Genomic DNA, 27,089 nt, shown 5'->3' on the forward strand with positions numbered 1-27,089 from the left:
CATTTATCTTTCCCTTTAAGAGAATTTGCTACATTTATTACAGACAATTGAGAACAATCTACATCCTCTAAATCACTAATTTCACTAAAATTATCAGAATTATCTTCAATATCAACGAAACTAGATTTTAAATTAGATGTAGAATTCCCAGTCTTTTTCAAAATTCGAATCTGTTCAGATTTAGTTAAAGTTTCATTCACAATGTTTACTAAATCATTAGCATCAAGACAATCTTCGACTTTAGCAATTCCATATCTAAACCTATCATTTGGAACTTTGTTAAAATCAGAAATTTCTTTTTCACAATCATATGAAATACTATCTACCTTAGCTCTGTCATAAGCTAAAAATGGTAGCAATTTTCTATGTTGTTCCTTACTCATCTCACTTGAATGATGTAATTCAGTTAATTTTCCATATATTCTTTTTTCAGAATTACAAAAAATATTTCTTTGAGCTAACAACAAATTTATTTCTTTTGACAAATTCTCCCTATCTGCCATAATATTCTATACTTGCAATTCTAAGTAATCAATCCTACTGACTTTTGAATCTAACTTCTTTCTTGTCTCTAGTAATTGATCACTTAACTTTTTCGCTTCATTGCTAGCAGACACAACAATTGAATCATAGTAAGTAACAGTTTCATCAAAAGATATTAATTCAGAATTATATGCAGAAACAGGAATATTAAAGGATTCAAGAATATTACGTACCTTTGTTGTCATTGATGACTTGTCAGTAGACTTCGATACGAAGCATTGCCCACGCACTTTGTAAGTCTGTTCTTCGTCTGAATCCTTTTCCATCTTTGCACACATGGCTCCATGTGATGGATTTTTCATCTCTTCATCATCAGAACCTAAAGACCATATTTGATATGTACCATCCAATTCAGTTTCTCCATGAGCTACCAGAGATAAATTCTTTGCCTTTAACTTCACTTCCTCCAGCTTCTCTGCATAATAAGCTTCATCCTTTGTTTTACTTTTCTTTTCTTCCTTCTTTCTTAACAAGCAATCTACTGCCAAGTGATTAGCACCATTGCAATAATGGCAATTAATCCCCGTATCACCTTTTAACATCTTTTCCATTTTCTCCATTTCGTTCTTCGAATCCTTCTTTGCTTCTTTTAGCTTTTCATCCACTCTGTTTTTGTTTTCAAAATTACCCTTCGAATCTGATGACTTGTTCTTTGTATTAAAAGGTTTCTTAAAAAATTTCTTTACTCGATTGTTTGAGTAAAATGCAACAGCCTCATCTTCAGAATTCATCAGAAAACCTTCTTCTTCTTCAGACTTTAATTTTTCACTCTCTCTTTCTGAACCCTTCGAAATGAGTGCCAATGGTCCACCAAGACTTGCCATTGTTTCCTCAGCTATTTCATTAACCTCATTTTCATGAGATTTCAACTGATTGTACAAGTCATTTAAAGTCGAAGTGTCAAAACTTTGCTGATTTTTCACCATCATACTTACACTTCTCCATTCCTTTCGAAGACCCATTACAAAAATCAAGTTGAACTCCATTGATGACCTTATGATACCATACCGATTACAACGGTAGATTAACTCGTTGAATCGATCATAGTAAACTTCAATGGATTCAGATTCCTTCTGTTTGAAATCCTTGAGTTCCACTAGACATTGTTTCACAGATGTGATCTTTGTCTTTTCACTGCCTTGAAATTTGTCTTTGAGATTGTTCCAGATTTCTTTAGCTGTTGTACATGTTCTGACATAATTGTACACAACAGGAGGCAAAGCACCTCTTAATTCCCTCATGCATTTCTTCTCCAGTTGTTTTAAACGATTAGATTGATTTTCAACCTCTGAACTGCTTGAAGATTCACCGATTGATTGAAATGTTGTAGGTGGATTTATTTCACCTGAAATGCAATTCCATAAATCCTCATCCAGTCCGTTCAAGTAGTCTTGCATACGATCTGCCCACTGATCATAATATTCTGGAATTAGCATCGGAATCTTTGTGGATGATCCAAGTAAATGAGAAAATGATGTCATTGAGTTAAGATTGAATGACGCCATTGTTGTACGGAACAAAACTTCAACAATAATATGAAAACTTTGAGAATTTGAAATCAAATTGTATATTTCAAATTAGAATCACACTACGAATAATCGATTCACAAAAATATTCGCAGAATCAAATCCTAGACCTAGATCAAGAAGAATTTTTCACACATAAAAAGAACGGAAACTTTTTGAATCAAACAATATATTCAAAAATCTTTTTGAACGTATGAAAATCAGATCACAGAAAGGATTCCTGCTCTGATACCAATTGATGAGATTTGGAATCGAGTTTGAATGTAATTCGAGAATGAATTGAGTAAATGATTTCAAAAGAAGAACAGAGAAGTAAATAGAATATTTGATCAGCTCGTATTATGCTTTTGAGTTTACAGAATACAAAGACTAAACTATAAATCTCCGTTACCCCTCCTGAATACTATTACAGATCCCTATTTATAGGAGAACAAAAGCATAACAATACTAAGGACTAAGAGTTCAGACTTGACTTTATAATGCCTTAGTAAAATAACAATACATCCGAAGACCTATATATACGAAGACAACAAAAACTTCGTAATAATCAAACTGACCCTTCGACTATTACAACATTCTAGCCCTTACAGACTATGTTTAATGCTTTGAAGTTATATGAAGTGAATGGTGTTGGGATTTAAACAGTGTTGTAAAACTCGCAGAGTTGACCGATTACTCCTCTGAGTACTCGCTACTCCCCTCCTTGTCGAGGCGAGTTACATAATCCCGAGTACTCCCCGATCGACCCCTTACTGAACTGAGTAGTGTTGTGAAACTCCGTCAACTCGGTGATTAATATGTATAATATACTTAATGATTTATTATTTAACACACACACATGCAATTATTACTACATATATATCTTAAATTTTCAGCAATTATTCAAGAAGTGAGACCATTATGTGTTTTTCATTTTTTTGTGTATTCACATATATCCAATTTTGTTATATATTTCAATCAACTTATGATTTTAACATATATAATTTTCCTAAAAATATTTCTACACAAATTTCCAAATCCGAGTACTCCCCGAGTACTCGCTACTCGGTAGTCGCCCGAACAGGTACCGAGTAACAAGTTCTACAACCTTGGATTTAAACATGCGAATCAATAAATTATTCATCATATTTTCCACCATGGGTCAATGAGTTGTTGAAAGTTTCTAAAAACTTTTAGTTTTTAACATTTGAAGAAAAAAAAAAGAAACTAAAACTAAAACAAAAAAAATTGTTCATAGAACTTAAAGCTTTTATTTTAAACAAAAAAACTAATAACCCAAAAAAATTAAATATCCACCTACACTTCCTTCTATTTAAAAGCTATCTCATCTACATTTTCTAGTTTATAAAACGTAATTGCACAACAGTTTTAATCTAACACCTCTTTGATTAATTGAAACATAACTCAAAACCAATATTGGATACAATATATTTCTACGATCCTATACTCGATCTAGACATGTATTTATGTTGGGAATATTAGGTTTTGTGGTGGAGATCTGGATACCAGCTTGGATCGTGATATCACTTTCCGAACTGATATTTCTACCCTATGCCTGGGTTACAAGAAATTCAGCCTAGGATAATCCAAGCAGACACTTACGTTTCTAGGCACAGAAAACGTAAGCTATTATGCTAAAGGGTTCTGTGAATGTGTGATGAAAAACGAGAGCTAAAGAACGTAACTGTGACAATAGTCAATTTCGGGTCAAGTCAAAGTCAAACAAAGTCAATGAGACAAACCGGTCAAGTCAATTAAACCTTGTATATTAGGGTTTACGTTATGTAATTACTGTATAACTCACTATTTTAATGAGAAAACATCACTTGGAAAATTCATGTGTTTAATTTTCCTTAGCCTTAGTGCTAAACAATGAACCAAACTGATAAAACAATGTTGCATACTCATCTGGAGTGTGTAAGATCCTAAAACATGGCTTAATGGGGCTTACGGACCTTGCGTTGCAAAGCCAAACACTCACAAATGTCACACACGAAACCTCTCTAAATCGTTTTCACTCTATCTCTCTTTATCTGAAATCTCTCCCAAATCTCTCCAAGAATGTGAAATCTCTCCCAAATCTCTCTTTGTATGAGAAATATCTCCAAGAATGTGAAATCTCTCCCAAATCTCTCTTTGTATGAGAAATATCTCCAAGAATGTGAAATCTCTCCCAAATATCTCCAAGTATGTCAAATCTCTCCCAAATCTCTCCAAGTATGTCAAATCTCTCCCAAATCTCTCTCCATATGAGGAATCTCTCCAAGATTGTAAAATCTCTTCCGAAACCTCTCTTGAAATTTTTATAATCAATTGGGGCATCCCGACACTTGACTTGGTGAAAAACCATGCGAAACGGGAAGATACCTTGGAAAATAGCCTCTTAGGGCCGGAGTCCCTCTATAGGGAGCAAACCCTCCTTGAACCGGAGTCTCCTAGAGGAACCGCAGCCATCTAGCCGCAGCCGCAGCCAGCAAGCCGCAGCCCGCAGCCACCGACCGCAGCCGCATGAAGTAGCCTGCATCCGAAGTCGCTTCCGGTTCTAGCTATCCCGACCGCAGCCCTCTTGCTCGGACCGCAACGCCTTCCTTCTTCGACCTCCGCACCCGCAACTAAGCTCCTCCCTTCAGATCCTCCTCAGCAGCCGAGCCACTCCGGTTCCAAGGCTGCTGATGACCGCACCCTTGCCAGAACTTCGGATTTCGCCCATTTTCCTTGTACTCCCCACTACTCCTAGTCACTTCAAGGCACTACCCCACTCCTTTCCCAGCAACCCACGTCCAAAGGAGCTGGAGAACTCTCTTTCACTCTTCACTTCACTTATTTTCCTCATTTTCTCCAAGTATCAAACATCACTTTTCTCTCAATTCCTCCCACTCCAATTTCGAGATTTAAGGGTTGATCATCAAACTTTCTCTCATTTTTGGTAAGTTTCATCATTCTCCTTATGGTTATTACATTCTCTTTTACTCAAAATCATAGATTACTTACACCAACATCATCACATTCATGCTAGATCTTCGAATCTTCAAGTGATCCTTCAAGTGTTCTTGAGTTGAACACTTCTCATCTTCAACATTCACCCACTGAAATAACTCAAGGTGAGTTCATACCCCTACATTTTCATGTTTTCTCAATTTTTTAGGAGGGGAATAAAAGTTAAAACACCAAGAACGTAACTAAACTTTTCGAACAGCTTTCATCAGAAAAGTTGGACTCCATTCACGGACTGTTTTGGACAACTTAAACATTTTGGTTTTCAAAACTGTTTGAAGTGAAAGTAGTTCCAGTTCTTAGATTTAAAATGGCTACTTTCACAATTCCACATGATTTTTCTACAATTTATGGTGTTTTTTTCAAAACAGCCTATCATTTCAAGAGCAAATCCGGACCAGTCTGTGAATATGGACATTTTAACACATGTTAAAGACTTCCAAAAATCATCATAAAAATTATGAGTAAACTAGACACATTTTAGGAACTCTCAGAATTTACAGATTCAGTTTTCAACTCCGTATGATTTTTCTAACACAGCGCAGAAAGGTTAAAAACTAGTAATCAGCTTATAACTTTCATAACACTTTGTATTATGTTGAGCAAAGTGTATAACATTAAGTTCTAAATATTGAATGTGTTTCCTTGTTAGTTTATCATCATAAACTGAAATTGAGTCATTCATAATGAGATTATTCATTCATTTAGAACACATATATTAAGTTATAATAAGCATAAATTATGGATTCATAACACTAATGTGTTTTCATAAAAGAGTTCTTATACATTACAAATGTTTTGGATAAACTATAATAGGTATAGTTTATGTATCATTTACTTTTCAAACCTATTTATCAAAGATTTTCAGTTTAGTTCACGTAAATCTGTTAATGAATAAATTTGTGAGTCATTCGCTTTGGGTTACTTCCAAAGTAACCAAGTCAAAAAGTCCTGTAAATTGTAACCAGAGTCTCTTGTAGGGAGAACGTGATAGTTGTGTATAGATCTATATTGGGTTTGACAAACCCACACCTGATCTGCTTGCAACAGCTAGACCGGCAGGTCTGTGGTGACAAGTGTCATTTAACGGCGACGCTTGAAGAACGTCGTATTACGAGGCCGTCTATGTCAAGTATGGTTATGATAGCTCACATGTGGTATTAACAAATCATAAGATTTAGGGATTCTAACTTTAAATTACCGAGTTATGTCGATTTAGCTCACAGAAAATACTGTAAGTATGGAAAAATACTTGTACGCTTTCATATTAAAAAGGGTTTTATGCTGATTTAAAACCACGGTTATATCATGAAGTATGGAAAATACTTGTTCATTCTTGGTTCTGGGATTTAGGACCTCATAACTTTTTAAAGGAAAATATTGGATTTTTCTTGGTGACACACAACACATTACAAAGAACGGTTTCCAAACTCTTTATCTCAAAAACTTATGAACTCACCAAACTTTGTGTTGACACTTTTTCAAACAACTTGTATTCTCAGTAAATCACTAAACGGGAAATCAAGTGCATTTTGAGGATGGGACGTTAAGGCGTCAAACATTTCATATTTTGTCAACATATTGTAATTGATTTTGAAACATGTAATTTCTACAATGATGTAACTCTTTCAATTATATATATGTTGATTGTGTTTACTTTCATCACTATTGTCATTGTTGTTATGATACTATACATGAAGTCCTCCACCCCCGGACGTTTCCGCCATCCTTGGGTTTGGGGGTGTGACAATAACCCCTTCTGGAAAGGAAGAGTTGTTTATATATTAAACACGATTAGAGTTTCATTAGGGTTGGGCCGTCATTAGTTGTTTTGGAAGCAAGTAATATTAATCTGGATTAGGGTTACTAAAAACTAACGAGTTTCGTTAGTTTTACCATAATCACCCTCAAGAATAGAGTTTTCCATTATGTTCTCACATGGAAAACTAACTAGCGGGACCCCAACCAGGGGCTCTGCCCCTTGGACCCCGCTAGCGCTGCCCCTTTGGAAACCCCGGACCGGGGGGCGCTACCCACGGACCCCCGACTAGTCGTCGAACCGGCTTCTGACTCAATCTTATACATGCATGCACTCCGCACAACCCCGTACATGTATTAGAGTACAAATCATGAAGCCCCTTTGCTCACATGTTAGTTCCAGTTACTTAAAATGACATGGTGATACTAAAATCACCAACAATTTATAGGTTCTAATTACTAACTTGAATTAGAATACAATTAGGAAACTATCACCAACTTGTCATAATCACAAGTTTACTTGGACTCTAAGTTCTACTCGACTTAGGATTCCAACAATCACCCCCAAATCTCTAAGTCCTTCTAGAGATTTCTTTAACCCCGATTCGTATTTTAAAACACAGGCTCGTCGCTGTCGTCACATTTCGAAAAATCACCTTCTTGTAATTTTTGGAGTCGTTCAGGACAATCAGAGGCAAAGTGACCCAGTGTGTCACACTGAAAACAAATCACCTTAGATCGGTCTTTTTCCTATTTTTTCGATTTTTATCACAACAACAATTACATTTTCTTGCAATTGTTGGAATTGGGTTGAGATAAATCAGAATTGGGTTGTTTATTGGGCCGATTACTTTGAGAAACCCTATTATTCCCTTTGGGCCCGCCTGACCCAAATAACCCACCAGATCTAGATCCACTTGACCCATCAGTCCCATTAAACCCATTTGCATTATTAGACCCATTTGATTGACTCGTTCCTTTCCACTCTCCTTTCGCTCTACTGTGAGAACTAGTCGATTTCTTTGCAAACAACACCTTCGACTGATCTGCCTCACTGATATCTTCTTCCCTAATTCTCTCTTCGTAAGCCTTGAGCCTTCCAATGACATCTTCAAATCCTACCATCTTTAGGTCCAAGACTTGCTCAAGGGAGGCAACGATTTGGATAAATTTCGACCTAGGAAGAGTTTTGAGGAATTTCTTTATTAACTTCGATTCCTCACTCGTCTTACCGAGTGCCGCCGATTTGGACGCGATTCCGGATAGCTTTCCAGCATAGCTATCGATTGATTCAGACTCATGCATCTTCAGTCGATCAAATTCGGCGTTAAGGGTTTGCAACCGAGCCTCTTTCACATGATCATCACCTATATATCTCGCCTTAATCGCTTCCCAGAGTCGCTTGGCAAATTCCACATCTCCGATTTGCATGATTAGATCCTCCGGGATTGCCTGATACAACAATCCTATTGCAAAGTAATCTTTCTCTTCATTCTTTTCTGTTCTCGGATCAATTACAGTCCAGGCCTTATGGATTCTGAGAACTACCTTCATTCGTAGGGCCCAAACGGTGTAGTTAGTTGATGATAGCATGGGACAGACAACTGTGGTGGATCCAACTTCCTTCATATTCACCGGAGCGACTCCTCCGTCTCCACCTGTATTCAACATGTTGACCTAGCTCGTCAACAGGTCACAAGATCGATCTCACCAGCCTTCGGTTCCTTGGCTCTTTAACGATTTCTATCGAGAATTGCAGAAGCCAATTATCGATCACCTATACTCAGGATAACTTGTCTTTGTTTCTGTTTCAAGATGTTGTAGCTCTGATACCAATTCTAGTTTATAAAACGTAATTGCAAAACAGTTTTAATCAAATACCTCTTTGATTAATTGGAAAATAACTCAAAACCAATATCAGATACAATCTGTTTCTACGATCCTATACTTGATCTAGACATGTATTTATAGGTTCTAATTACCAACTTGAATTAGAATACAATTAGGAAACTATGTCCAACTTGCCATGATCCCAAATTTATTTGGTCTCGTCCTACTCGACTTAGAATTCCAACACCTTTTAGCAGCTTTTAGTTAGTTTTTATGTCTTCTTATATCTTTCAAAAATGTATTTTATATCTTTCAAATGAACTAATTTTACCAAATATAGAACATGATCGGTTAGCCTTTTCCAAATACAGAACAATTTCTTTACATTCAAGAACATCTCCGATTACGATTCTATAAAGAAAATTTAAAATAGAAGAGCTTTGAGCTACCAACTAATTTTTGCCAAACACAAAACAATTTCTTTGCGTTAAAGTTTTCGAGTATGGTCTTCTGTTAAAAATTTTAAACTTTCGATAGTCTATCAAATGTTTATTACCATCATAACGAAATATAGTCCTATATTTTCATTGAAAATTGGTAGAAATCTCGCATGGTAAAAGTAGAATGCTTTTGAAAAGTTGGGTAACATTTTATTCTTACAAATAAGTTCTTATCAGTTAAACTTACCTAGATCTAAAGTGACAAAATAATACCCAACGACTGATTTAGCAAAACTGGAACATCTAGAAACAAAAGCTTAAAAACTTCAACAACTCCTCATCATCATAAACAAGAAAATAAAGAACAAATTCAAATCTCATACATTTTTTTCAAGATCATGAACAAATAAAAAGCTTCAAAACACCAACGACTGTGTATATAGTATATAGTATATATGATATATATATATATAAATATAAATAACGAATGGCTAGAAAAGCTTGATCCAAGATCAAACCCGCTAAGTCTTGTATTATATAATAAGTTACTAAAAGAACCTGCAGTCTGTACTCCCGAAAAGACACAAAAACCATCACTCCTTCACCGGGTGGATCCTATTGGTTTGACTCGTGCTTAGTGGCTGCACCACCATTTTGCTGTTCTGTCTGTTGCTGCTGCTGTTGTTGTTGCATGTGTAACTGGAACATTTGTGAGCTGATTGAAAGTTGAGAAAACTTTGCAGTGTCTCCATTTAATTCCGCAGTTGTGATTTTTAAACGTTGGACTTCCGCTGTCAAAGCCTCGTTTAATGCTGACATCATCACAAAATTTAAAACCATAAATAAGGGCAAAATTAGCACTTAGACTAGACTCACGCCAATAACACAAAAGTTGCAACTATTTTCCCAACCAAAAAGGTGGGACTGGGAGTCGTTTTCGATCTCTTGTTTGTACGAAAGACGGGAATGCCCTTCTCATTCTCTTATCATTAAAAAATAACCCTATAAAAAAGTCTAGTCCAGTCCTGTCATGTGTGAGCCAACAACCGCAGCAACGCTGCGGTTGTTACACCAGACTGGACCAGACTTTTTTATAGGGTTATTTTTTAATGATAAGAGGATGAGAAGGGCATTCCCGTCTTTTGTACAAACGAGAGATCGAAAAAGCCTCCCAATCCCACCTTTTTGGTTGGGAAGATAGTTGCAACTTTTGTTCTTTTAGTGTCAGTCTCCAGTAGGACAAAAGTTGTAACTTTTTTCCCAACCAAAAAGGTGGGACTAGGAGTCACTTTTGATCTCTTGTTTATACAAAAGACATAAATGCCCTTCTCATCCTCATCGTTAAAAAATAACCCTATGAAAAAGCCTATCCAGTCCTGTTCTGTCATGTGTGACGCAACAACCCTGCGGTTGCGGTTGTTGTTACACAGGACAGGACTGGTGTAGGCTTTTTTATAGGGTTATTTTTTAACGATGAGGATGAGAAGGGCATTTACGTCTTTTGCACACACGAGAGATCGAAAGCGACTTCCTAGTCCCACCTTTTTATAAATGCATATAAAAAAAGAAAGAAGGCATTTTATATACTAATAATATATACCATCTCGAAGTTGGGCTTGTTGTTCCATAGCTTGCAGACGAAACTTTAGCTCATTATTTTGACTTGTAAGTCCTGCTGAATCTCTCTGTATTGCAACAAAATTAATGAATAAAAACAAAAACATAAAAAATAAAAAACTATTTCAATCATTTTCCTACTTTGAAAAACCTACCCAATTACAGCAATGAAAATTGATTTGTATTTGGATGAGATGCTAAAATAGTAAAAAAAATGAAAGTAGAATGATACAATAAAAACAAATCAATGAAAGAACATTGTTGTTGTTTTTTGAATTCAAGAATTTACAAAAATGCCCACCTGTAATAAGGTAAGCTGTGCAGATAATGTGGTTGCTTCAGTCTGTAAAGTTTGAACCTTGTGCTCCAATTCTGTAATGTAACGCATTTTCCTCTCTTTTGATCTTGCAGCAGATTGTCGATTTGCCAAAATCCTAAAACACATCACGAAAAAAAATATTTGTTTATTCAAATATCAAAATAAATATTCAGATTTCTCCAATTCTAATGTAAATATTACTGGAAAAAAAAGTATAACAAAACTGTAGACCAAATAGTCTATAGAGTTAATGCAACAAGGTTTCACTTTTTTTTTTTTTTTACAAATTAACAGAATTTGAAAAAAGCTACATACCTTTTGGCTCGTTTGGGATCAGATAAAGCAATCTCTGCAAGTTTCTCATTAGCCATGATTTTCTTGAGCTCAGCCCCTGTAAACTCACCATTTCCAAACTCCAAACTAAACGTATTTGTATTTGAATTTGAGTCGATTGAATTATTTGGGGATAATTGACCAATATGCCCTCCAGGAGAAGGAGGAAGCTTAGGTGATTCATCAGCAAAGTTCATCCTCCCCATAAAACTATCCATTGACACACTTCTATAATGCCTTGTTGTTGGAGCAATGTCTCCACCTGCACTTCTTTTAATCCCTTTATCATTAACACTACTTGTAGCTTCATTATCACTGCTATCACCTCCATTTGTTTTTGTTCCACTAGCTCGACTATCTAAATCTTCACGATTCTCAGTTCCTTGTTTATCGTCAGTTCCAGAAGAGTTTAATGTGTCGAGATTTTCAAGATTCATATAAGCAGAAAACAAATCGTCAACAACTTCCCCTTCGGATTTTCTTTCTCCCATTCCTTCTGCATTACCCTCGCCTCCACTTTTTTCCCAGCTTGATTCGCGTTTCACTAACTGGATTGGCTTTGACGCTTGATTGTTTGAAGATGTAACCCTGTCTAAAGTGTTGGGAGTTCTTAACGGAATCAATGGTGGAGAGGATTGTAAGATTGTTGAGAATCCAAATGGGATATCACTGTTGGAACGTCTGTGTGCTTTCCGTGGTGGAAGATTCTCCGTTCGAGTAGAATTGCCGGAATTGCTCCTTGCGAAAGGTGAAGAAGGAGGTAATAAAGAGTGTGCATTTGCGTCACGATCTTCCATGGAAACATCGGTTATGACCTGATCGGAGGAGCGTGCTGAAGGGGAATCGCGATATGGGGATGGACTCAAAGGAGGAAGAGAATCGAGGGGGAAGAAAGAAGGCTGTGATAATGATCGTGAATGCGATGGCCCTGGGCTGTGATTGCTATGATTGAAACTCTGTGAACCCCCGATTTTATGAGTATTCCCGGAGCTCTGGGTCACCGGAATCTGTGAGTAAGGGGATACCGGAGGAAACTGCGGGTGAGACGGCGGGATTCCGACTCTTTTACTGCTGTTATCAAGGTTATAATTTGGGGAAAACTGTCGAGTTTGACCACGAAACTGTGCTGTGTTCAACTGCGGTATATCAAGTTGATTAAAATTGACAGGCTTTTGTTGTTGTTGTTTAGGAACCGATGATGACGAAGTTCCGAAGGAAGATTGTACTCTTTGGATCATATCACTGTTTCCTTCCTCAGTATCCCCCATTTCTTTACAATTTCCCGGATTCTCACCCAAAAACCCCACCACTGCTCAATCGATCAGAATAATTTAAAAACCCTAGACACACTTTTCAGCCCAATCCCTCAGAAATGGTGAAACAATAGAAACAAAAACCTAGTACACACAACAAAAATGAAATGAAGGACCCAATTCGAAACATCACCGACCAAGTTCAAACCCTAATCCAAAAAAACCAAAACCCAACATAATTCAAAAAGAAACAAAGAGTTTACCGACAAATTTCGGTGAGAAGGGGTTGTTGTAAGGTCCGGCGAATGGTGACGACGAAGTTGGGGTTTTCTCTCTCTAGAAAGTCCAGAAATTTCTCACACCAAAGTTAATAATTGTTGTATGTTGTATATATCGATGACGATGACTTGTACACGGATTTCATGACTGCTACTACTTGTAGATGGTAGTGATTTACGCGTGAATTTAATAAGGGTTTTTGATAGGAATTTGAATGTGAATTTGGGGTGAATTTCAATTTCATTCCGACCGATGTTTGACTAGTAGACTAATCCAAACACAATTTCTCCCTCCATCACCGCAGATCATGGAGCAATAAATCTTCTATTACACATCTTTTACTTCTTCTTCCTTTTTTTTTCCTTCATTTTTTAATTGTTTCCTATCTAGATATGGTTTAATAATAAGCAACAATATATTTTATTTTTAGGTAATATATTTTTTATTTGAAATGAAAAGATATTGTAATTCATGTTCATATTGGAACCAAATTCTCATCTACTTTGGGCAAATTATAACGTGTGTGGTAGTTAAAAAAAGTGAATGTCAAACTACACTTGTGAATGTCTTTCACCAACTAATCGTACATTCAACAAATCCAACAAGAAAGATAGATAATAATAAATCAAGTAATCTAACAATATTTTTTTTTTTTATATTTAACAAAAATAACTATTCTTTTAAAAGTAAACACTTTGTTTGGAATGACCGTTTTGGACAATACCAAAATGGCCAAGACACTATTGTAACCCAATGTGATATATATATATATATATATATATATATATATATATATATATATATATATATATATATATATATATATATATATATATATATATATATAGTTAAGTTCAAATATTTTCACTATCTATTGTGTGCATGTATGACTGATTCTGGACCAATCATTTTAGTTATTTTAAGAAAATAATTAATGTATATTAAATGCTGAAGATGTAATTAATATTTATTATATCTTCAACATGTAATATGCATTAATTACTTTCTTAAAATAACTAAAATGATTGGTCCGGAATCAGTCATACATGCACACAATAGATAGTGAAAACAAAATAACCTAACCCTATATATATATATATATATATATATATATATATATATATATATATATATATATATATAATTTAGCAAATAATTAATTAAATCAAAATGATATTTCTGGGTTTTTGACACATTCAATTAATGAGATCATTTAATTAAATCATTTCAATTAAGGAAACAAAATAATTAGGTTTGACCTAATATCTCTTTTATCTGACATCTTATTCACCAGAATTTTGCTATTCTTCAATCGCAATGCCCTACATACCATCGATCCCCTTTGTCGAACCCTTCACCGCGTTCGTCACAATCGCCGACAACATCCATCATCGTCCATTACCACTCCATGAAACAAATCAGACCTGCAAATAATAAAATACGTGGAAGAAAGGGCATTTGTTTCTTACTCTCAAAAGTTTCTGAAATGGAGAGTGACAGCAAGAGTGGTGGTGCTGCCGCCGCTGCTGGTGGTCGGTTGCTAGTGAATGAATCTTCTTCTGATGTACAGAATGATAGGAAGCGATTTCAGATAGAATTAAAACATGATGAAACAACGATTGTTTTATGGGTTAAGCTGCTTTAAGAATCTGACATTTCCATTGATTAGTCTCCTCCTCCATCACCTGAGCCTCCGGTAAGAATTCTCCTTGTTGGATTTATGTATATAATATTATGATGATGATGATTTTGTTGTTGAATTTTTGTTATTTCTCTATTATTATGGTTAAATGATTGTTAGATTTTTGCAAATTTTGTAAATTTTGTTTGATTTGGACACAATTCGGCATGCTCTTTGTACAAAGGAAGCCTCAATGTAATAGAATTCAGCAGGGGAGCCTAAAATTTCTCGAATGGGAGGCAAATTTTACAAATTGATTACAAATTTTATTTAAGGGTGGAAATTTGTTTAACTTGTATATTATCATGCATTAAAATATGATACATGATGATGCATGAGATGCCTTTAAGGACTTGTTTCCTGAAATGAGCAAGTTTTCAAGTGCATTGTATTCAATCAGAACTCTTGAATTATGTAATCAATCACAACTCTTGAATTCTGTAATGTATTATATTAGAATTTATTTATATAAATGTATTTTGTTAGAATGTTTGAGAATAATTGTTAACAACAAGTATATTTGTTTAACTGGTAATGAATTTTTGATGCTTTATGGTTGACTTTATAGTCTCTACTACATTCTGTTAGAATTTATAGTTTTTATTTTCTATTATATTCTGTCAAACTTTATAGTCTTTAATACATTCTGTCAGAATTTATAGTTTTTATTCTCTTAGAATGCATTGAATTTTTTGATTTTTGAAACTTGATTATATTTTCTTTGTGGATTTAGGTTTTGATGAGGCTAACATTGATGTGGAGAAGGAAGAAAACATAGAGAACGAGAGTGTATTATACCAGAATGTGTTTTGCTACAATGTATAAAGTGTTGCTTAAAAATAATATTCTCTCAGAATAGATTAGTGTTTTTGTTAGATTTTGATGTTTTTTTTTTTCTTTTTTCTTTCTGAATGTTGTTATTATTCAATGAATCACAATCATACAATGTAATAATTTGGTATATTATTAGTTCAAGAATTGATTTTGTGTAGTCTTTTCATAATGTATTTACTAGTTTATGGTTGACATTTTGTCATTCTGACAGAATAAAATCGAAAAATGTATTTACTAGTTTATGGTTAACATTCTATCATTCTGACAGGATAAAATCGGATTTTTAATTTTGAATTAATTTAAAATATTCAGATTTTTAAAAATAAAGGAATTAATTATCCCTAAAAATCCAAAATTTTCCTTTTTTAATATAGGTTAATTGACTAAAATGCCCTTATGCTGAAATTTGTGTGATTATGTGGTACATGGTATCTTATTCTACTATCATAGACCCTCAGATCATAACATTTGATTATATTTCATCCAATGGTCCAGATTTGTGCATTCTAGCACATAATAGTTTGTAACAGCCCGGATTCCCAGGTATTATTTATTCATATATTTTTGGTGTTTTGTGAGGGGACTCGGCGAGTTGGAGCTCAAACTCGTCGAGTAGGATCGCGATTTTGGACGCGGGTTCATGCCTGGACTCGGCGAGTCCAAGGAATGGACTCGGTGAGTCCATGCTGTTTAATGAAACCCTAATTTCCCGGTCCTGAGCCCTATTTAAAGGACCTTATGGCCCTTCATTGCGGCTACCTTTGACCTTGAGAGCACCAGAGCAGCTGAGAGTTCTTGTGAGTGAGATAAGAGGCCATTATTCATCATTTTTGTATGTATTTGCAAGAAAAGAAGAGGAAGGCCAAGCTAGGAGATTTGGGGAGCTTGGATCTACTCCCATTTCGGCAGAGGAAGCTATTTGAGGTAACATTCAGAGCTTATTCTCGTGTTTTTCTTGATATGGTCAAATCTAGGGTTTCTACATGCCTTGTTTGCCTTGTATTTGGAGTGTGAGAGGTCCCATGGGGAAATGGTACCTAGATCTGGACCTTAGTAGGTCCAGAGAGTCCCAAATGCCCTGCTTTATGCCTTTCCTTTTGAGTTGGGGACTTAGGTTACCATTTTAGAGGTCATTTCACCAAAAGGAGCCTTATAGGCGTTGCATGGTAGCCAAGATTGTAATTTTACGTGATGAATGTGCTTGGGAGGGCTAGATCTATGAGTTGTTGGAGCAGATCTGACCTCAGGAGCGAGTTTGAGTTGATGCATGGCATGGACTCGCCGAGTCCGAAGAACAGGCTCGGCGAGTAGCATGAAGATTGTCCTTAACCACTCAGCGAGTGGTCTTGCCGAGTTAAGGGTTGACTCAGTGAGTCAGGGAGAGTTAGAGAGGGTTGACAGGTGGACTGAGTCGAGCTGGAACTCGCCGAGTTGTTCTTGAGACTCGACGAGTTGAGTCGTGGTGGCCCCGCGATTCATGCCAGGTGGAACTCGTCGAGTCAGGGAAGTACTCGACGTGTCAAAAGAGGATCCTAGGGAGTTAGTGAACACGTATAGACTCACCGAGTCGCTCTAGTGCACTCGCCGAGTTCGGTCAAAGTTGACCGTTGACCGTTGACCAGAGTTGACCAGTGTTGACTTGATAGGGGTAGTCAACCTTAGTTGAGAAAGTGTTAATTAGAGATATATTGTGTTATAGGAGGATTATAGCTCGGGGGATCGATCGCGAGTGATTTCCGGGATTTGCGAGTATCGAGATACGCGAGGTGAGTCTTCTCACTATACTTTACCTTGAGTAGGTAATCAGAGTTATGTGACAGAGTATTTGTATGCTATATGTATGTTATGTGCTGTACTACATTATTTCTATGTGATTTATGTTGTGCATGTTTATAGAGTTGGAACCGGAAGGTTCCCAGAGTTAGAACCAGTGGGTTCACAGAGTAGGGTCTACGGACCCACAGAGTTATAGCCTCGAGTGGCTAATATGTGTTATGTGTGGTATTTTGGGAACTCACTAAGCTTTGTGCTTATAGTGTTAGTGTTGTTTGTTTCAGTTACTAGTGATGACCGTGGGAAGGCGCCGGCTTGATCTGTACACACGCATGGGATTTTTATGATATGTGATCTTGGGATTTTTGTATGATATGGATTGGAGTCTTAAAACATCGATGCTTTTATGAAAATTAAATGATAATGTTTTATGTTATGCGAAAAATTATTTTGAAATTCACGGTGTTACAAGTTGGTATCAGAGCCTTGGTTTGAGGGATTCGAGTACACCTTCGGGCGTATTTGAACTCAAACTGAGGATTTGAGAAGTATTTTCAAAAAGAGTAAAAGATTTTTGGAAAAACGCAGAGCAGAGTTGTGTGTACGATCAGTCCGCACCCGAACGGTGATTTCCCAAAATACCCTCATGTTATGTGATATTAATATTGATAAGATGTATTTGGACCTGAGAAAGGAGTATTGGTGGCCCTGTATGAAGAGGGATGTTGCATGGTTTGTTGAGAGGTGCTTGACCTGCCGTAGGGTTAAGGACGATCACCAGAGGCCGCATGGTAAGTTGCAGCCATTGGAGGTTCCCGAATGGAAGTGGGAACAGATCACCATGGATTTCGTCACCAAATTGCCAAGGACTGCCAGAGGAGTTGATGCAATTTGGGTGATTGTGGACAGGTTGACGAAGAGCGCTCATTTTCTTGCTATCAGCGAGAGTTCTTCAGCAGAGAAATTGGCAGAGGTGTATGTGAGGGAAGTGGTATCTAGGCATGGGGTGCCGATCTCGATCGTTTCAGACCGTGATGTGCGTTTCACCTCCAGATTCTGGAAGAATTTTCATGAGGAGTTGGGTAATAGACTGCATTTTAGTACCGCATATCATCCCCAGACAGACGGTCAGAGTGAACGGACGATTCAGACACTCGGGGACATGATCCGGGCATGTGTGTTGGATTTCGGGGGTAGCTGGGATGCATATTTGCCCTTGGCAGAGTTTTCCTACCACAACAGCCATCATTCGAGCATTGGTATGCCGCCCTTTGAGCTGTTGTATGGGAGGAGGTGTTGGACCCCCATTTGTTGGGGAGAGGTTGGACAACGGGTGATGGGCAGTACAGAGATCGTGCTTCAGACGACAGAGCAGATCCAGCAGGTCAAACAGAGGTTGTTGACCGCTCAGAGCCGACAGAAGAGTTATGCAGACAGACGCCGGTCCGAGCTTGAGTTTCAGGTCGGCGACCTTGTACTCCTGAAGGTCTCTCCTTGGAAAGGAGTGATTCGATTTAGGAAGAGGGGCAAGTTGGGGCCCCGATATATTGGTCCTTTCCGAGTGATCGCGAGGGTAGGCCGGGTAGCCTATCGTTTGGATTTGCCAGTAGAGTTGGGGCAGATTCACGACACTTTTCATGTGTCGCAGCTGAGGAAGTGTATAGCCGATGAGTCGACAGTGGTTCCATTAGAGGATATTCAGGTGGATGCGAGCCTGAATTATGCTGAGAGACCAGTGGCCATCAGAGATCGGAAAATCAAGGTTCTGAGGAACAAGGAGGTACCCCTGGTTTTGGTTCAGTGGCAGCATCGGAAGGGGTCCGAGATGACCTGCGAGCCGGAGCGTGAGATGCGTGAGCAGCATCCGGAGTTATTTGCAGAGCGAGACTTCGAGGGCGAAGTCTAGTTCTAGTGGGGGAGAATTGTAACAGCCCGGATTCCCAGATATTATTTATTCATATATTGGTGTTTTGTGAGGGGACTCGGCGAGTTGGAGCTCAAACTCGCCGATTAGGATCGCGGTTTTGGACGCGGGTTCGTGCCTGGACTCGGCGAGTCCAAGGAATGGACTCGGCGAGTCCATGCTGTTTAATGAAACCCTAATTTCCCGGTCCTGAGCCCTATTTAAAGGACCTTATGGCCCTTCATTGCGGCTACCTTCGACCTTGAGAGCACCAGAGCAGCTGAGAGTTCTTGTGAGTGAGATAAGAGGCCATTATTCATCATTTTTGTGTGTATTTGCAAGAAAGGAAGAGGAAGGCCAAGCTAGGAGAGTTGGGGAGCTTGGATCTACTCCCATTTCGGCAGAGGAAGCTATTTGAGGTAACATTCAGAGCTTATTCTCGTGTTTTTCTTGATATGGTCAAATCTAGGGTTTCTTCATGCCTTGTTTGCCTTGTATTTGGAGTGTGAGAGGTCCCATGGGGAAATGGTACCTAGATCTGGACCTTAGTAGGTCCAGAGAGTCCCAAATGCCCTGCTTTATGCTTTTCCTTTTGAGTTGGGGACTTAGGTTACCGTTTTAGAGGTCATTTCACCAAAAGGAGCCTTATAGGCGTTTCATGGTAGCCAAGATTGTAACTTTACGTGATGAATGTGCTTGGGAGGGCTAGATCTATGAGTTGTTGGAGCATATCTGACCTCAGGAGCGAGTTTGAGTTGATGCATGGCATGGACTCGCCGAGTCCGAAGAACAGACTCGGCGAGTAGCATGAAGATTGTCCTTAACCACTCAGCGAGTGGTCTTGCCGAGTTAAGGGTTGACTCAGTGAGTCAGTGAGAGTTAGAGAGGGTTGACAGGTGGACTGAGTCGAGCTGGAACTCGCCGAGTTGTTCTTGAGACTCGGCGAGTTGAGTCGTGGTGGCCCCGCGATTCATGCCAGGTGGAACTCGTCGAGTCAGGGAAGTACTCGACGTGTCAAAAGAGGATCCTAGGGAGTCAGTGAACACGTATAGACTCGCCGAGTCGCTCTAGTGCACTCGCCGAGTCCGGTCAAAGTTGACCGCTGACCGTTGACCAGAGTTGACCAGTGTTGACTTGATAGGGGTAGTCAACCTTAGTTGAGAAAGTGTTAATTAGAGATATATTGTGTTATAGGAGGATTATAGCTCGGGGGATCGAGCGCGAGTGATTTCCGGGATTTGCGAGTATCGAGATACGCGAGGTGAGTCTTCTCACTATACTTTACCTTGAGTAGGTAATCAGAGTTATGTGACAGAGTATTTGTATGCTATATGTATGTTATGTGTTGTACTACATTATTTCTATGTGATTTATGCTGTGCATGTTTGTAGAGTTGGAACCGGAAGGTTCCCAGAGTTAGAACCAGTGGGTTCACAGAGTAGGGTCTACGGACCCACAGAGTTATAGCCTCGAGTGGCTAATATGTGTTATGTGTGGTATTTTGGGGAACTCACTAAGCTTTGTGCTTATAGTGTTAGTGTTGTTTGTTTCAGGTACTAGTGATGACCGTGGGAAGGCGCCGGCTTGATCTGTACACACGCATGGGATTTTTATGATATGTGATATTGGGATTTTTGTATGATATGGATTGGAGTCTTAAAACATCGATGCTTTTATGAAAATTAAATGAAAATGTTTTATATTATGCGAAAAATTATTTTGAAATTCACGGTGTTACATAGTTACTAGAAACAAAATAACCTAACCCTATATATATATATATATATATATATATATATATATATATATATATATATATATATATATATATATATATATATATATATATATATATGAGCATTTTGAATTTTGAAAATTTGAAACTCATGCTATGTGCATTTTTGAACAAAGGTTTTACCATGGATTCATCAAACAATTTCAGTGTTACTCTCTAATATCTTATATTGTTAAATACCCCGTATTAGTCTAAAGATCAATTTGTATGGATGTTATTAAAAAAGTGGGTGTTACGGACGAATAAATTGTATTCAGTTTATAGGATGAGCTTTTAGAATTGCGTCTGATAAAGGTAAAACTGAATTAAAAAAAATTGTAATAACTATTTTATTTTAATTTTATGGTAATATATTAAAATGTTATTGGGGTTTTGTTTTGCAAATAAAATACCACGATGTTGAATTAGACAAAAATAAATAAATAATTAAACCACCAAAGACACCTATAAAATTAAGAAAGAAATCAAAATTTGTGTTAAAGCTTAAATCGAAAGTAAATAGAACTCTGAAAGATGAGATCGAAGCAAGTTTAGACAAACTTGTTATTATAGAGTAGTCGCGAATTTATAAGTTTTGTTACGAATATGTTTCTACAACTTGGTTTTAAGTTTGGATATGTTTATGCAAGTTGGTTTTTAATATGTGTGTGTGTGTGTGTGCAGTGTTGTAAAACTCGCCGAGTTTGCCGATTACTCCTCCGAGTACTCGCTACTCCCCCCTTGTCGAGGCGAGTTACATAATCCCGAGTACTTCCTGATCGGCCCCTTACGGACTGAGTAGTGTTGTGAAATTCGGTCAACTCGGTGATTAATATGTATAATATACTTAATGATTTATTATTTAACACACACACATGCGATTATTACTACATATATATCTTAAATTTTCAACAATTATTCACGAAGTGAGACCATTATGTGTTTTTCATTTTTTATGTATTCACATGTATCCAATTTTGTTATATATTTCAATCAACTTATGATTTTATCTTATTATTTTGACATATATAATTTTTCTAAAAATATTTCTACACAAAATATCCAAATCCGAGTACTTCCCGAGTACTCGCTACTCGGTAGTCGGCCGAACAGGTACCGAGTAACGAGTTCTACAACCTTGTGTGTGTGTATATATATATATATATATATATATATATATATATATATATATATATATATATATATATATATATATATATATATATATATTAATTCCAGTCTCCAACATCTAGTGACTTGATCGATGATGATATGTTACTAATAGAATATGAAATACTACTTGAAGAAAAGCAACAACAACTTGTTGATACGACTACGTTAGAAATGATTCGTGATTATTAACGTGTGAAACAACAAATGGTAATACGGGAAATCCCATTACTACCTTCTGCAGTTGAAAAGCATAGAAAACTAGCATTGTATATTATACAAATAATCCTCATTACGATGTCTGAAGATATACGACAGTTTGTGAATACAATGAACCTTATCAAAGAAGCATGCAAGACAAGTGCAACAATAAAAGAACGGGTGCAAATGACTGATAATGGGTTTAGCCTAATTGTGACCTACATGAAATTATTTGAAAATCATGTAGACACTACAAGTTTGCACCGAATGCAAGTTCCCGGTTATCCTAAAAATGCACTCTAATTTTGAATATTGCAATTTCATTTCAAACTTTAATGTAAAAGAAATGGTAGGGTTATCTAAAATTACATTATTTTTCATTAACATTAGTTCAACGATTGTTACAAAAGCTATTACATACTTATATTGGTTTCCACAAATTAGGTGATTGTAAGGGATACATATTTTGTTAACGGTCGTTAAAATCTCATCTAATTCTAACAACATATGTTAGATGGTCCCATTCTGCCCGAAGCTTATTAATCTCTGGATTTGCATCCCGAATCCACTTCTTAGCTTCTTTGACTTTTTTCAAAGTTTCAACAACCTATTTTTCTTTTTCATTTACTTGTTCCGCTAGATCGTATGCACGTTGATTGGGTGTCCGACTTATTTAAGAGTCCATTTCATTGGCTTCTTCGGCGGCCATCATAGCTTCGAAAATGTCATCAGACATTTTATTTCGGAGTAGGAAATTAGGGCCTTCTAGAATCGGGTTAATATCTAAACAAGCATAACTATCTTCTTCTTCACATTGTTAAACACCAAACTCAGATGAACTCATTCTTAAGTTTTTACTTTGGTAATGTACTACATTTGCGATGTATGGTACCTCCATATTAATAGTGTGAGGTCGTAAGAAAATATAATGTGTCCGGAACAAGGTGTTCGGAATGGTTTGTATGAAATATGTCTCCGAAATCTATGCTCGTAACTGTATGTTCGGAATGTGTGTATGTAAGTTCAGAATGTCAGGAATCTATGACATAATGATTGATTTAACGTCTGAAATGCCAGTCTAGAATGATATATAATTTAGAATGGACAACTATAAACAATAGATTGGAATTTAAGAACTTTTCCAACTTCAGAAGAACAATTAATTAACCGTAGGCATTGACTACACAAGAAGAGAGTTCACTTGTTCAAGCTTGGATAACCATTGAGGATGATATGGTTGTCATCGTTCTACCACATCTCGTGTACGAATGAATTTGGGTCCGATTGAAATATATATTTCACTTTGAGTTATATGTTGGAGAGTATCAAACTGAAGAAGAAGTGAAGACAAAGTTTTTAGACATACGCTTAAAGGTGAAGAATTTTATCAAAATTTATAACAAGATCGACAATATATTATTGGATGAAGATGAACAAGTAATTTTGTAACTAGAAATGGTGGAATATAGACACAAGAATTACAGGGTTGATTTTCCATACGAAGATGCTTAGGATCTTTTAAAAGATGTCTTGTAATTTTAAATTATGTATTTTGTTATTTGTACATTAAAGAACTTTATGTTATTTCTAAATTATATTTTTTTATCTTTGTAATTTGTAAAAAATATTAGGCAATAGTAATTTTCATTAGTCACTCCAAATCGATTACAAACATAGTTAATTACGATAAAAATAAATATACAGTTACATAGGGATTAAAACAACCATAAATGGGTATGGTATCTCCCATTCAGATGGAGAGGGAAGAGGGTGTACATTTTGCATATGGTATGTAGTTAGAAACACTTCAACCCAGTAATATATCTTAACAATATCGTCTAAATATGTGATATTTGAATAGTGTGATGCCTACATAAACATGTGTGGTAGTTTAGATCTACAACACAAAGTTGTTTTAAAATAAAAATCTTGAAAAATGTCGAACGGGAACGGAGACACGATCTCGGGTAGGATCTTTGTTACTTGCTACTGAACAAACTTTTGCATCCTCCTATGAAGCACCATCTCTGCATATCGGGTGAGCACACTAGTTAAACCCAATTAAAAGTAAAATATTATCATTTATGGTTATTGTACAAGAAAAAATAATTCAATATTTTTTGGTATTTGACCTCCTATTAGACTGCTTTCAATAAAAGTCTGTTGGATTAGTCACAAATTGTCTCACTAAGCTTTATTATCGGTATATTGCATTGATTAACCGATAACACCAGGATGAATTGTGGAAGATCAATGTTAAGTGCATTCTAATGGATGTTAAAGAAACAGGTTCTTTCCCATTTCGATTGACCTATGTTGGCAAGCACCTCACGTGCATCATGACTTAGCCGACATAATGTTTGTTGAAAATCAGGTAAATATATGAACATACTCTTACAACAATACTCATGAAAAGAATAAAGCAATACCTAGCCTATGCAATAACCAATGACATCGTCCATAATGGTTATGAACAATACTTATCTACTTCTAAAAGAGATTCCATCAACCTCATATGTTTGTAGCAACCACTACGAACAATGTCTTTAGGTAGTACCCTCTTAGACAGACACTACCTATAAAGATGAAAGGCATCAAGCAACCTTTAAATGCATGGAGTTGTATTTTTGTAGAAACAAAACAATTATTTGTAGAAACATTATAAATTTCAAAGAAACAATTTAAATATGGAACAAAATAATTTTACCACACATCCGATAGCCACAAAACAAAGTTAGAAATGATCCATTACATTTGTTTTCATGTTGGTGTTACTATGATGGTTGGTCCGCCGAAGGTTGTGTAAGTAAACATGCAGGTTGGTAAAACTTTCTCCGTGTTCACTGTCTGAGAGTTCATCTTGAAGCAGTTATAATAAATAGTTATATATGATTCGAAGTAAGTGACTAACAACATGGGATACCATTTATATATTGGAAGAAAAATCTTGTTTTTTGGAGTCTGGAATGTGTGTCTGACTGTCTGTGATTCCGTAATGTCACATTTATGTACGATTTTTACAATCGTACTTCAGAGTTGAGTTTGTCAATCCGGAATGCATGGAGACATATTTTGAAATAGAAGCTCTGAAATGAATAGAGCTACTCCAAAATGCTGTATTCCATAAATTGTGGTCATTTTTCAAAAAACAATTATAACTTGGTTATTATTATTAAAATAATCATTTATATGGGTTAGATTACCCAATTTCCATAATAACATGTACCTAGAAAAAAAACACAAGAAATATATATAATAGTCTCTACATAGAAAAAATAGAACAAATCAAGTAATCAGATAAAAATAAAAAATAGATTATCATATTTTAATGTTTTTGGCTTTTATTAAAAATTGTTTTCCAAAATGCACAAAAAGACAATGAAATCTTTAAAAATAGAATAAACTTGAAACAATTTTAACCCACCAAGAATCATTTTGGAATCATGGAGAGATTAAATCAACCATGGAAAGGAAAATAATTACAACCTTTGAAGTCTTTGATTATCATGAAAGATTGGAAGTTGAGGAAGATGACATGATGCTGTAAAGAAGAAGCTCTCTATAATGTATCCATCAAGTAGTGATCAACCACTAAAACATACCAGTCTTCACGTGTATATAAGTTATTCTTAAGTCTTAAGAAATGTAGAAAATAAGTATTCAGGAGAAACAACTTACAAGACTTTAATCTTCACAACATATTGCAAGACTTTGAGAGGGGATGAGAGCTCTTTGTTCTTGGCTTTTTGCAACCCCAAAAGGAGAAGAAGAAGTGATAAAAGAACCAACCATTTACACTAACAATGCACTCCTTATATACATACACATATGAATTTAGTCAATACTAACAAATAAAGAAAGAATGGTCTTCTTATGACATGTATGGAGTGTAAGATGAAAGAAAACAATCTCTAACTTCTAATGTATGTTAGGACTTTGTAAGAAAGTCAAGATGGCATGGAGTGTCTTGCACATAATCTCTTAACTAATAGTTACATGTATAACTAAATGGTTTCTCAAAGTGTCCATTTAATTTGTACGCAACACACACACACACACACACACACACACATATATATATATATATATATATATATATATATATATATATATATATATATACACACACATTCATACCTTATGAATATAGCTAGTTTTTTCTCTTTTTTTTTATCATTTCCTAGAAATAATAATTTACCAATTAGTTTTTAAAATATTATTTTGATAAAATAATAATTCTTTAGTTAATACAAGTGTTGATTATATTTATTAATAATTAAAATTTTATTTAATAAATAATCAATTAGTAGCAACTTATTGTAAGGTGTGATCCTATAGGTTCATATGTCATTATCAAATATCAATCTATAATGACTATTGGGAATAAAGAGTTTTCAATCCCCCACTTGCACAAGTCTCATCATAGATTGGCATAGATAGTGGCGAACGTCTAGTAATATTTCATTGTCCTCAATTACATACGAAAAAGAATGTCATTCATCAACATACAGTTCCTAAAAGCTCAAAGCTACAATTGATGTATAAGGTAAGTTTATTAGTTATCCCTTTGCTATAGACATGATATTGAACATGAGACTTAGATCGCAATCAATCTCATTTGGTGTTCAACTTTGGTAATGTTTGTTAGATGTCTATCTCTTAACACATAATAGGAACAAATCTCATATTGACTATATAAGCATTTTGTATAATTCATACCACACTTAATAATAGCCTTTCTAGTTGCATGTTCAATGATCAGAATTTAACCACATCAAAGTATAACATTCCTTACACTTAAGTCCTTATATGCATCTCGAGCATTAAGGATTCATAGATAGTGCATTTTATCAAATATCAC

General features: G+C 36.0%; 2 protein-coding genes across 3 annotated transcripts; both read right to left on the reverse strand.

Moving 5' to 3' along the window:
* Nucleotides 1–7,601: 7,601 nt before the first annotated feature.
* LOC111903783 (uncharacterized) lies at nt 7,602–8,492 on the reverse strand. The gene has a single exon (XM_023899541.1). It carries the CDS (start codon nt 8,490–8,492, stop codon nt 7,602–7,604), a length of 891 nt encoding a protein of 296 aa, XP_023755309.1.
* Nucleotides 8,493–9,449: 957 nt separating this feature from the next.
* LOC111903729 (bZIP transcription factor 29) lies at nt 9,450–13,056 on the reverse strand. 2 transcript variants are annotated; one of them, XM_052767083.1, is made up of 5 exons: nt 12,877–13,056; nt 11,343–12,757; nt 11,010–11,142; nt 10,692–10,776; nt 9,450–9,903 (listed from the first exon to the last, which is right to left on the reverse strand). In XM_052767083.1, exons 2-5 carry the CDS (start codon nt 12,626–12,628, stop codon nt 9,707–9,709), a joined length of 1,701 nt encoding a protein of 566 aa, XP_052623043.1. In that variant the 5' UTR covers nt 12,629–12,757; nt 12,877–13,056; the 3' UTR covers nt 9,450–9,706. The 2 variants fall into 2 exon arrangements, with proteins under 2 accessions (XP_052623043.1, XP_052623042.1); XM_052767082.1 differs by having other exon boundaries at nt 11,343–13,056.
* Between the last annotated feature and the right edge of the window lie 14,033 nt (nt 13,057–27,089).

The sequence above is a fragment of the Lactuca sativa genome, chromosome 8 (genome assembly GCF_002870075.4).
Source record: "Lactuca sativa cultivar Salinas chromosome 8, Lsat_Salinas_v11, whole genome shotgun sequence".
Taxonomy (NCBI): domain Eukaryota; kingdom Viridiplantae; phylum Streptophyta; class Magnoliopsida; order Asterales; family Asteraceae; genus Lactuca; species Lactuca sativa.

What these genes read in the sequence shown, in the direction of transcription:
- LOC111903729 (XM_052767083.1), bottom strand. Translation starts at nt 12,628, where the DNA reads ATGGGGGATACTGAGGAAGGAAACAGTGATATGATCCAAAGAGTACAA. An exon ending in CACAGCTTACCTTATTACAG is followed by an intron (nt 10,777 to 11,009) that starts GTGGGCATTTTT and finishes GTTGCAATACAG; the next exon opens with AGAGATTCAGCAGGACTTAC. An exon ending in ACAAGCCCAACTTCGAGATG is followed by an intron (nt 9,904 to 10,691) that starts GTATATATTATT and finishes TGATGATGTCAG; the next exon opens with CATTAAACGAGGCTTTGACA.
- LOC111903783 (XM_023899541.1), bottom strand. Translation starts at nt 8,492, where the DNA reads ATGTTGAATACAGGTGGAGACGGAGGAGTCGCTCCGGTGAATATGAAG.